The sequence below is a fragment of the Podarcis erhardii genome (genome assembly GCF_964252035.2).
Source record: "Podarcis erhardii genome assembly, chromosome: Z".
NCBI classification, from domain to species: domain Eukaryota; kingdom Metazoa; phylum Chordata; class Lepidosauria; order Squamata; family Lacertidae; genus Podarcis; species Podarcis erhardii.
In genome coordinates this window covers 9,700,440-9,713,169 of record NC_138504.1, presented here as the reverse complement: position 1 = coordinate 9,713,169, position 12,730 = coordinate 9,700,440, and the positions used below count along the sequence as shown (strand labels likewise).

Sequence of the window (12,730 nt, the reverse complement as noted above, 5' to 3'; positions counted from 1 at the left end):
ATCATTTTATATAACGGAGCGCCTTATCGATCCAATACACATAGCCAAATATTTGAACAGACATAGCTGAAGACGCAGATAAATGGCAGCAGAAATTGTGTGCCGTTTCTTACCTAACAACCGTGTGGGTGCACACGATAAACTCAGGCTTGGAGTTCCACTGATGATAAGTGACGTAGTACTGTGTTTGTAACCATATCCATTGCTGGCCTTTGGTTAAGAACCTGTAATAGCAGGACTTGCCTTTTCCAAACTGCATCACTGCATATGAAAACAACCACTTAGTTAACATCACCAATGTATTAGGCTTTTTAAAATCTTTGATCTAGAGAAACATTAATGCTCTTCCGGGGCATGTGCATAAAAAGCTGTGCATAATCCCTGTGCATGCCAAAATAACACCCATTGTAAGGGCCAAAATTCATATAGAGTGAATAAAAGGCCTGTCTAAAAAAGTTTGAACGTGTCAGGTGGGATTCTGACTCCTCAGTACCTCTTCAGTACCTCAGTACCTCCTCAGTACCTCAGTATCTCCTGGCTCCACTTCTATTCCTGCCCTGCCATATCTGGGGCCGCTTTTGCACTCTGCTCTGACTTTTAAGCTTGATTTTCAGCGGGGGGGGGGGGCTGTTGCTGTCAGAAATTCACTGCCTCCTTTTCAAACCATCTAAGTACACCTCTGTCTATTTTCAGAGCAGAAAAATGGAAAGAGGCAGAAATTTCATCTGAAAAGCAAAAGCATAGCTGCTAATTCAAAATGTTCACAGCTTTCGCACTTCGAAAATTGTAAACAGGCCTGCCCCCCCTCACCTCCCACATCAGCTAAAAGACTGGAGCACAGTTGCTAGACTGCACACTGGCAAGTTGCTCTTTCCTTCCATAAGGGGCTTGTACATTTTGTGACCCACCAAACTCAAATAATTCCAAGGTTTCAAGAAAAATCAAGTCTGGGGTATGCTTGCTTGCTTGTTTGTTTGTTTGAAAAAACAAGGGTAGTAGGACTTCTCAAGAACCTGAAAAACAAATAGCTGTTTGGTGCTTCTTCCCTGAGCGCTGCAACATTATTATTGTCTCTGTGTTGTACACTCTTTTTTCCCTTTTACTGCTGGGCAGAGTTGGGGATTCCAAGTCCCATCACCTGTGTTTATTGGTAACGCTGATGGGAGTTGGAGTCCAACACACATGGAGAGCCATAGGTTCCGCTTCTTTGAAATGATGGGGGCCCAACTCACTCCAGCAGTCCTAATTAACTAGCACAGTGGTACCTCGGGTTAAGAACCTAATTTGTTCTAGAGGTCCGTTCTTAACCTGAAACTGTTCTTAACCTGAGGTACCACTTCAGCTAATGGGGCCTCCCACTGCTGCCGCGCAATTTCTGTTCTCATCCTGAAGCAAAGTTCTTAACCCGAGGTACTATTTCTGGGTTAGCAGAGTCTGTAACCTGAAGTGTATGTAACCTGAAGCATATGTAACCCGAGGTACCACTGTAATTCTAAAGCTTCAGCACGAATCTTTGTGTTGCAACCAGGCAACTCTACATAGAGATGATCAGAAAGAATCCTGTGTTAGCACTGCAGGGATTTGCACTTGAGGAAACAATTCCCCAATACACTGGCAAAGCGAAGAACCCTGAGAAAAGCAGCTGAAATCTGAAGCTCCTAAATGCTGCAATTACCGCACACCCTGATCAAAACAAACAAACAAACAAACAAACAAACAAACAAACAAACAAACAAACATATCAAAAAGCTTCCTAACAATGACAAGTAACAAAATGCAAGATGTTCATATATTTCTATCTCCTCCAGCTTCAACCCCAAAGTGAGAGCTGCCCCTTTTCCCTACAGGCTCTCCTCTTGTATGTTAATAGCAGCTTGGCATACACAAAAGTCTGGCATCCTGGGGTTTGGGTGGCATCTAGTTCCACCTGTTAAATTTACATGCATTGGGCTGCCGTTAGAGGCATAGTAGCAGCACTAATGGGGGGGGGATCAGCCACTCCACCCCAAAGTATTAGCAAGCAGCCTAGACCCTCTGCAGTTACAGAGAGACAGCCAGGGTCTGCGAAGGCCTGAGGAGACCTAAAAGAGACGCGAACAACAAAACTTGGCAGGGAGTTAAGTACGCCTCTTAATCTGGTTAACGAGAACATCCAGCACACTCTGTAACAGGTCATGCAATCCAGACACTGCCAGGAGTTAGGGTGAGCACTGCAGCAGAGATCAGTTTAATTTTTCTCCCTTCAGTCCCTGCAGCAAAAATACATCTATTGGTCTGCTGGAGATTTCATGTGGAAACCAAATACTGCCATGGCTTGGTGGGGCTTTTTGGGTCCATCGTTACAAGATCCAAGAGAAATCATCCTATGTATGAAGAGTGTGTATATATATATATATATATATATATATATATATATATATGGAGCATGTGCCTTGCAAACCACTGAGCAAAGTAAGGTATTAATAATAAAGGCTATGTCTCTTCAATTTAGTCCTCTGAAACAGCTTCAAAAACACAGGTGGTAGAGAGGTAACATAAGAAGGCTGAGTCCCAAACTAGATTTGACGTTAAATACACCTTTGCTTTTAGCATGCACGCTTTTAAAAATGCAAATATTAATTCGTTTGTATGTTTTCATTTTCTTTCTTTCTTTTTTACACGATTTCTTTCCTGCTTCTCACAATTTCGTACACACCCCTCACCTTAAGGTCCCAGGGCAGATTACAACAGAATAGACAATGTTAAAACAAATAAACCCATTACAATTATAATAGCAGCTCCATCTGGGGGTTTAGGCTGATAATAATATGGATTTCCATCCGTCCTTTGAAACTGCTATTTGTGTTTGAGCCAGTGAGAGTTTTCCTTTCTCCCAATTCCAGAAAAACCCAATGGCGGCAGGGGAGGGATATTTCCTCCCAGTGAAGATACTAACTTCAAATAAGGCAAATAAGGCAGAGTAAATTCCCTTTATGCCTGTTCTAATTCCATTCATTATCAGTACTCCCAGCTAATACAATCTGCATTTTAAAAAACAACAACAGCCAAACAACACTGCATGCTAAATGCAAATATAGGTTTAATGTCCAGTCTAATTTGGCTCTGGGTTGACATCATTTTACAGTTAAGTTTTCCATCACAAATGGTTTTTGTATGGCTGCAGTGATTTGCACAGGTGTCCTAAGCTTAGGGTGGAGGGTGGAGAGAGAGAAAACAAGAAATGCAATTAAAATACACACATCTGACAGTCCATTGCACATCGTGAACAGAGACACTTACAGTGTTCATGGCACCGAGCAAGAAGTTCCAGGTCGTCTGCATGGTAATAGTCGTAACCTGAAGTCCCAAGCACCTCAAAAGGTAAATAACCTATAATAGGTGGGGCCCTGGAACAAGAGGGGAGGAAAGTTGTGAGTACAAAGTTTGCCATTTTGAGAGCTCTTTAGTGGGGGGGGGAGCATTATCCTGAAATTATTTTATCATGTCTTGCAAGAAAGATGTGTTGGTTGCAATCTTATCTGCAATATGCTTGGAAACAAGTCCTACTGAGTTCAATGGAGCTTACTCCTGGATAGACAGCATAGATTGCACCATATCTTAGCTAGCGCTAAAGAGAGATTGCTTAAGAGGATGAATGGCAATGTAAATAATTATTGTTGTTAAAAGTAACCCGCCTTAAGCCTTGAGAGAGCCAATCAGAACTCACCCTACTAGTCTAAATGGGCCAATGGCCTGAGCCGATGTTAAGTCAGCTTCCTATGTAAAGGAGTTTACTCACTTCTTGGGATTTAAGCAGCAAATGGGGAGAGGGAAGTGAGTCATTCGTTACCAAATGCCTGGGAGGTTTTATAAGTTGACAGACGCTCAGGGTTCCCAGATAGGGAACCAAACAATTTGTGCGCTACGGTTAGTGCTGTGTGTACATGCCATGATTATGGAAGCTGCTTCCTAAGACTCCCAACCCTTTTGTTTAAACAAAGAATCATATTTCTACCCATTATGAGCACATAGTCTTAAAAGCACATGGCCAAAACCAGGGGATTTGCTGTGGTCAGAAGTCTGGGGCTTCCGTTTCTTCCCTAGCTCCTCGTCCGCCAGCCCCCATGAAAAGCAGAGAAGGAACAATTTATGTGAAGTTGTTTTTTAATAATAATAATAATAATAATAATAATAATAATAATAATATGGAAGAAACCGTGCAAAGTAAGGGTAAATCATGATAAAAGGTGATATTTGTTTTTAACCATCTTTTGATTTTTAAGTTTCGTTTTAATAAATTAAATTAATTATTATTACTGTTTCTGAATTTAAATGTCCCTTACAGTCATCATGGCTGGCAGCCATTGATAGAGGTTCCCTCCATCAATTAATCTAACAGTCACCTTTTAACACAGCAGTGGGGGTCCTACGGCCCTCCAAATGCTGTTGGACTACAATTCCCAGAAGCCCCAGCTGTTCATAGTATCTTGTAATTGTAGAGTTGGAAAGGACCCTGAGGGCCATCTAGTCCAACCCCCTGCATATGCAGGAATATGCAGTTGTCCCATATGGGGATCAAACCAGCGCTAGTGGAGCTCTAGCTGTGAATTTGTCCCTGCCTGGAGAAGCTTCATCTATGGCCACCTATCAAATCAACCTGCTGTTAAGGGCATACTAGACTAGTAGGCTGGGTTGTTTCTCCACTTCCCACACCAACCCCAATCTCAACAAACCACAGCAAACTTGTCTGTGAGCACAGCCACCACCACTGGGGAAAGCTTTTCATTAAGCCAAGTCTCCTATGGTCATGGAATAATCTTCGAACAGCTGTGTGACAAAATGTATACAGTGAGTCCTGCATAATTGTTCTGATTACACCTAAGAACAGGCCAATATATAAGTTGCAAGCAGAACAACATATCCTTCCCTTCCACATAAGGCATAATTTGGCAATCTACACGTTCATGCCCTCAGTCCTGCCTTTCAGCACAAGCCGAAACTTGTTTACTAAAACCTGAGTCTTGCTTTGCACTCCCAGGTAAGTAAAAATATGCACAGGACTGCAAACACTCTTTCAACAAAGAGCTTGTGTCGGCTCTCAGAAGGAACAGTTAACAGCAAATTCTGCACAATTTTGGGCAAACAATTCAGGGTAGAGATGTGTGCGTATGCACTGAGGAAACAGTTAATGCTCTTAGAAATTACGGCATTCACAAGAACAAGCTGGAGGCTTTTTATTGCATAACAGAATAACATCTTCCTTCCTTTTAGTCACTCTCAGTATGCTTTTTGCAAGAGGAAAGGCAAGTGTCACAAAGCAACCTACAAATAGGTTATAGAAACCAGCGAGATTGAATTCAGCTGGGAGGGCAGTGCGTTGCAAAGTGTGCTACGTATTGGGGCAATGGGAATAAACCCAAAGTGAATACTTCCCTCCCCTGCAAAAATGGTACAAGAAATATGAAGGCATGTTATGTGTGTTTCTTAGGTTTATGCCTAATATTTTCAAAGATTTCACACAGATATGCTCATTGGAGACCTACAACTGGCTGAGTGGGTTGTCTTTGTATAACAGGACTGCCTAACCTGTGGCCCTCCAGATTTTCCCAGCATGGCCAATTGTGAAGAATGATGGAAACTGTGGCTCACAACAGGTGAGCCATCCTACTGTATGTGTGAAGCAGAGCTTCATGCAGGAAAAAAAAAGGTCTATCAGTAGCTGCTAGACACTGACAAGCAAAATCTGAACACAACGTTCCAGTATAAACTATTCCTGCTCAGGTTTCCAGCCAAACATGCCCTTTTTCCAGGTTGTTCCATTCCACCTGCCTTACTTTCCCATCTTCAGCATTCAGCTAGACATTCCATGGCTATTTAGCATGGTCAGTCCTCACTGGGCTGATGTTAAGATTTCCCTCCATTAGGGCCCTTAAACTTTTTATTTGTACTACTTAGGGCTCCCTTGTGCGTGGATGGTGCTGTTTCGGCTACAGAAGGGATCCACTCTTGGGACAATAAGTTCACTACCGGAATACATGCGTAAGTTGACTAAATGGAATATTCAGGTTGAGAGGCAGCGTGACCTCCACCTCTGTGAGTATTAGTTGCTTGTCTCCATCCTGATTTTGGGCTTGACTAATCTAGCAGGACTCTTCTTATGTTGGCAATGGAATGCATATCAATAGATGTTTATGGAACACCATAGCAAAACTACTGAGTGCTTCCATATTTGCCTGAGGGACTATCTCACTAACCATGCAATCCTATGCATCTTTGCATAAAGAGGCACTGTGTTATAGTGGTTTGTGTTGGATTAAAACCTGGGAGATGTGGGCTCAAACCCCCACTCAGTCATAAAGCTTTGAATGGTGGGGTGTGTACATAGCTGTAGTCTAAAAAACCAGGAAGGCACCAGGTTGCAGAAAGTTGCTCTGATGCAAAGCCAATTATTTCCCATAGAGAAGTTTATCAAGGCTGCAGTCCTAGGAAAACTAAGAGAGGCTTCTGAGTATGCATGCATAGGATCACGAATTACAAGTATCTTTGATTACACTTTGTTTAGCTAATATTATCAGGTTCCCAAATTTTGTAGCATTTCTTTTACCTCACTAAAAATCTCCCCCCCCCCCAAAAAAAACCCCTAATTCGCTGCAAAAGTCAAACTTTCTTTTTGGTCCAGCACTTATAAATACAAGGGCCATGTTGTTAACAAATTGCCAGAAAAAGCTGTGGAGAGATCGTAAAGTGATTTCAGAACTGTCTCTACTGTTGAAGGAGAACAGATCCTTCAAGTAATAACAAAAGTTTTAACAGTTACCTAGCTGTGATCTGCTAATGAGTTGGCGTATTAGCAGTACAAGCTGAAAAGCATACCCCCTCATTTTTAGGTTATTCATTGCTTGTAACTTCCTGTGCTGCTTGGAATTTGGACATTCTTCTTAGGATTTCCGAATAGGAAACTGGTGACTCAGCATGGTATGAAATGCAAGAATAAGTAACACAGAAATTGCAGTGTCCTATTGTACTATTGGGAAAATAGAGAATAAGGACAAGTAATGCAAATAAAACAGCAAAAGGAGGATATTGCATATCCAGGAACACACGTACACAAGTCCGCAAAGACACAGTATTAACCTGCCCCATCCCACACAAAACCCATGTTCACCCGATCAAATCTAGCTTTATAAGTCAGGCTATATGCCTGCATGCAGTTCCTTTGCTGACACTTTGCTCCTTCTTCCACATGAGTTATCAAAACAAACCAGGAACCACAGTGAACCATAACTTCCCATTGCACATGAACTGGAAACTATGGCTTCAAAGCGAGCTTTAAAGAGCCACAGCCCTTTGTCAGTATCTTCTAGTCTGGAGGATCAGGTTTGGTATATGTCCGGAATTTCCTGGACATAAGCGGAATATAGCAGTTGGAAGCAGTGTTGGAAATCGCTGAAATGCCCAGGAAGCCTATTATTTTGCTGAATTTCCTTAAAAAGCTCAACAACTTTTGTGTCTAGATTTTCATTTTTTGAAATATGGCAATCCTATTTCCAAATGTTTTGGAAGTTGAACTGACTTCTGGAATGGATTCTGTTCGACTTCCAAGGTACAACTGTACTTTGAAATATACACAACTTTTTCCTGTGGATTCTGAAAGCTAGGATAGCCATGCCTAGACAGCATAAATAATATGCATCCAATTGGGAGAGGCTGAGTACAGTGGTACCTCGGCTTAAGAACTTAATTCGTTCCGGAGGTCTGTTCTTAACCTGAAACTGTTCGTAACCTGAAGCACAACTTTAGCTAATGGGGCCTCCTGCTGCCGCTGCGCCACCGCTGCATGATGTCTGTTCTCATCCTGAAGCAAAGTTCTTAACCCGAGGTAATATTTCTGGGTTAGCGGAGTCTGTAACCTGAAGCGTATGTAACCTGAGGTGTCACTGTATATGAGTGGTTTCACACCACTGCCTCAAGGTAGGATTTCCTGTGACTTTTTTTGTTTAAAATAGTAACATGGTTTCCCATAATACTTCCCCCCCCCCAGAGCACTGTATACAATCCATATCTTGTCTTTGTAATTCTCCTCTTTCCATGTAAATAATTTAAGGCTGCCTGTGTCTGGTTTACTACTTTATTGCAAAATAATTGCTTGTATTGTCTTGGCAGATTTGACCTTTTAATAGAAAAACATACTAAGAGGTCTGTAAATCATCTAGATCTTTTTAATAAGAATATAAAAAAAATCTGGCCCAGTTTCATACCACATCAATTTCATTAGCTAAGGATCTGATTTGAAGTATAGTAAGTCAACCTCTCCACTCTCCTCCCCCCATGTGGTCAAGGGGAAGATTTTAGCAGGTTTTTCTCATTTTCCCTTGGCTTGTTTTGCAATTAGTAACAAACCCTGGACAGCTTCAACAGAAGCTAACTTCAAAACATGGTTTCTTCAGCTTGTTTTAAGCAGAAGCCAAAGCCTATGTTCTACTTCTGGCTGTGTGGGAGGCAGAACTATGCAGTCTCAAGACTCTCATTTTCTCTTTTCCTGCTCCGACATGTCTCGTTAAACCATGGTTTAGTGGGTGTGAAGTACAAGTGCAGCCGCGAGTGATAACTACCCTTGCTTTCCCACATATTGTAGAATGATGGTTGTGCAATTCATCTGCCGCAGCTGCAACAAAACATGTCTCTCCCATATTGGTCTACAGTAGGTGCTGTAACTCTCCAATGGTCTGGCTTCACCCCAAAGGCACATTCATTAGTCAAACAACAGGATGTGCATATAAACCACAAGGTGAAATCTTAATCAGAGTTGTCTTCAAATGCTTTGACAGAATACACAAGCGTTAAAAATGTGTAGAGGAGCAAGGAGGCATATTTCTACTGCATGCACAGGGCTTCTCTCAGGCCTTTGTGCATTAGGCACAAATCTTGAAAAGTCAGAGATCACAAGTGCATGGAAATTTCTAAGTGTGTTCAGTTAAATGTGTTCAATAAGCCCCACCCCCGCTTCAGACCTTTCTGCCAAACTTGGTCATTATTTCCTTTACAGAAACGGGAACAATTATTTACCGAGTGTGCAGTTTACCTATGGAACTCATGGCCACAAGTTGCTGCAAAGGTCATGCACACATTCACACAGTGTTTTTAAAATGCTAAGATAAGCATATGAACCATAGCTCTGTGTTTGCCAGGCTGTGAGCAATGGTAGTCACAAATGTAACGTCCATACTTTGCAACAAAATAAGGTAGATTTTTAAAAAATACATTCCTTGGGTTACGGAAGCCCTTCTATTATAAAAAGGGAATCTTTGGAACCAACTCTTAACATCTGAGTATTATAACTTGGGGATCAATAGCAGATGTTGTGAAAGGAAAGAATGCTGAACTAATAAACATTTGACCCAATGTGTCAATTTTAATGCTCTCAAATTTACTTAATTCGACTATGAATCCAAATCCTGGTTAGGAATTAAGATGAGTTTGTCTTCTCCAACTCTTCCCCCCCCCCACTTCCACCTTGAGGTGGTTTCTCCCCTCCCCTTAAAAATGCATTAATTTAAAACAAACATATCCATCTCACCTGTGGTCTAAAAACAAAAATTTCCATTCCAGGCTGTGCCTCGATGTGAATTCTTCACACGGTTCTTCCACATTGCAAAGTTCCTGCAGAAACAGATGGTAGGACAAGGTTTTTTCCTCCTCTTTCCTCGCCCCCCCCCCTTTATAAATGCAGCTCTTGGAAAACAAATACGTCTTTCTGACAAACACATGGGCCATATGGTGAATGAGGCTGCTGGGTTTGCAGGCCTTTGAAAAAACCTGATGAGAATTGGTCCCAACTACATTCCTCTACGTTCCTTGCTTATTTTATTTTTCTATGGGTGCAGACCAAAAGGCTGCATTAACTTAGTCAAGGTTGTTAAATGAGTCAGCATCAGAGAGAGCATTACAACCTATTGGCCCAAAACTGCTCAACAACAAGGATGAGAAACCTCAAGTGAACATGATAATGGAGAAGGTTTGCAGGCTCACTTGGCAAAGGACATGGCTATTCTGTCACAAACATTATGCAACCTGATGCTTCTGCACCAGCATTGGAAATCCCACATATAGATTCACTGTGTAGCCCTTACCTACAGCCTTGCAAATAAGCCTACCAATTCCATTAGCCTGCCAAAACCTTTACTAGCCAGATGAGCAAGGGATGAAGAACTATGTCTGTTCTGCAACAGTCTGCTGTATTCCTGTGCTAGCCATTTAGGAGGGATGGAGTGCTCTCTCTCTCTCTCTCTCTCTCTCTCTCTCTCTCTCCCCCTCCCTCCCTCCCTCCTACCTGCATGTAATTCCTTCTCACCTCTTGCTACCAGGCTTGAACCTAAATACCAGGCTGCTGTATATAGCTAAGGAAGCGAATAGCATGGCCCTATGAGTGAACTCTAGCTGACAGAAGACAGAAGGGCATGTCTGATACTCCTGGGAAGAAGGGCCTCAGTTACATAGCAGGCCTTGCACTGAGCAATTTTATATTTTTTTATAACTAAGCCCCAGTTTCTAGTGTGGGGATTGAATCCATGATGTATGAAAATTCAGTCAAGTTCCCATGATTCTACAGTCAAAACCAACTTTCAGCAGATAAGGTGATTAAACTGGTATCTGGACTATTGCACTTCAGGCTACAGGTGTGGCTCATATGAAGTGGGGTTCAATAATTCCCCCCCCCCAAGAAAACTAGCAGATCAGGCAGATGGCTAGGATAGAGCTCTTCTCGTTTACATGTATGTTTTCAATGTATAGGGGATTTTGCTTGTGTGCCTGTTTATTTAGATGAGCATTCAGTCATGAATGTCCAGAAGTGCTAATGGTTTTGCTCATCTGCTGCTTGTGAGAATTGGCTTCAAGTGTTAAGTACCTTCTTTGGGCTTATAACTGGACTATGCATTCATAGAAAGTCATATGTAAGAGTCATTCTGGGATGGTACCACTTCTGGAGTACTGCCCCATACTAAAACAAAAGCAAAACCTTCCTGCTCATGTGGAAAGCCAGGATATCAGGAAGTTTGGTTTTTGCCAGTTGTTATATGAAAAATGCACGTGCATTCTGAAGCGGCAGAGTTCCACAGCTTCTCATATGACTTTTGAGATGTTTCAGTAATTTTTTTATGTACACTGGGTTAGGAGCCTTGGTAATTAAGCAGTATACAAATAGCTTAAATAAAATTAACAAACAGATGCTGATCTTGTGAAACTCATTAGAAGCTCTCTTCTTCTGCCCCTCTCACCCACTGAGCCTGCCCCTTTAAGACAGTGGTGGGGGTCCTCAGGCTCCAGCCTGAGGCCCTCTGGGGCTCCCTGTCAGGCCCTCAGAAGCCTCCCTTGGCTACGCTGCTCACTTCCCCTGATTCACACCTTGAGTGACTTTGCCTGGCTGGAATAGTGCCTGTGGCTTTGCCTGCATGGAGGGCAGAGAGTAATGTGCAACTGTGTGAAGAAACCAGCCTAAAAATGCAAAGGTATAACTCACATTTGTTGCCCCAACCCACTTTTCCCATTGGCCCTGCCCACCACTAAGTGGCCCAGGAAAGAAATGCAGCCCCCCACCCCAGCCCCGGGGTTGAAAACAGTTCCCTACCCTGGTTTATGACAACACTGCACTAATCAGAGAGACTGCATACCTTCAAGAACTGTGGAGTGACGAGACGAACTGTTGCTACTAGGCAGACCTGCTCTTCGTTGGCCGATCGGAACGCTCGCGCGATGGCAGACTCAAAGCCATTGTAAGAAGATGTAGGCACTGAAAGCAAAAGCACAAAACGATCATTCAGAAGCTGAGTTTTCATTGTTGTTTGTAAAGAGGATGAGACAAATTCATGGTGCTAGCAATCAGAGCTGAGGGGAGTGCTGTTGGGCTTCCCATAGACTACAGTGGGACAGATGGGTAAGGCAGAAGACATGGAAAACTCTGACCCTATAGCTTCGCTGCCTTGGGGAAAATCTTTGGGAGAAGAAAAAGCTAAGGAGTAAACCCTACACAAATCCAGAGTGGGGTCCCTAAGACGGCAACTTGTATGCCTCCTTACGCAACTCTTGCAGTCAAGCTGGTGCCAAACACCTTGCTCTGCTTTCCATCAGTGAGGTCAAGAGTGGGGTCTTGTCATCTGGGCAGCCCAGGACCTCCATGCACACTGCTGGCCAGGCTTGCGCCCCAGAGAGGTCTACTTTGATTCTGCTAATGCAGTCATTTGACTTCACCCTGGGAGGGACACTCCATTGTCTCTCGAGACAGAAGGGTGCCAAACATCTGGTTGGCCCCTGTGAGAACAGAATGCTCAACTATTTGCACCTTTGATGTTATTCACTGGGGCTCTTGTTAGGTTCTTAAGTAAAGACAGCATTTCCAAAACTTTCCTGTCTGCTTTTGGTTGTCATCCCCCTCAATATTCACCCAGTGCCAATAAAACCAAGCCAGCTAAACTTTATGAACATCCAGCATAACAAGACTTCTTTTATTTGAGAGATTATTTCAGAAATGTTGGCGTAGCATTGTTATACTGGAAAAGATTGTGAAATGGAGCTGCAAAAAGGTCGCGAAGACCTTGGACAGGGAAAAGAAAACAACTCTATTCAGTACTAAAATAGGGGCCTCCCCCCACCCTGACTGGTTTCTTTGGGGCAGGGGCAAGGGCTGTATGTCCCTGATGCAATCATAGAGCATTAGTAGCTAATTTACTTTGGATTCTCCACACATCATTCTGCT

The 12,730-nt window shown here is 42.7% G+C and overlaps 1 protein-coding gene across 11 annotated transcripts in view; it reads right to left on the bottom strand.

Moving 5' to 3' along the window:
* PASD1 (PAS domain containing repressor 1) overlaps positions 1–12,730 on the bottom strand; it is a 94,726-nt gene that overhangs the window by 20,257 nt on the left and 61,739 nt on the right. For all 11 annotated transcript variants that reach the window (XM_081847965.1, XM_081847966.1, XM_081847961.1 and 8 more), the window contains exons 8-11: positions 11,649–11,767; positions 9,557–9,639; positions 3,280–3,386; positions 114–261 (exon numbers count right to left, since the gene is read on the bottom strand). In XM_081847965.1, coding sequence (XP_081704091.1) covers positions 114–261; positions 3,280–3,386; positions 9,557–9,639; positions 11,649–11,767 — 457 coding nt within the window. The remainder of the gene's footprint in view (positions 1–113; positions 262–3,279; positions 3,387–9,556; positions 9,640–11,648; positions 11,768–12,730) is intronic.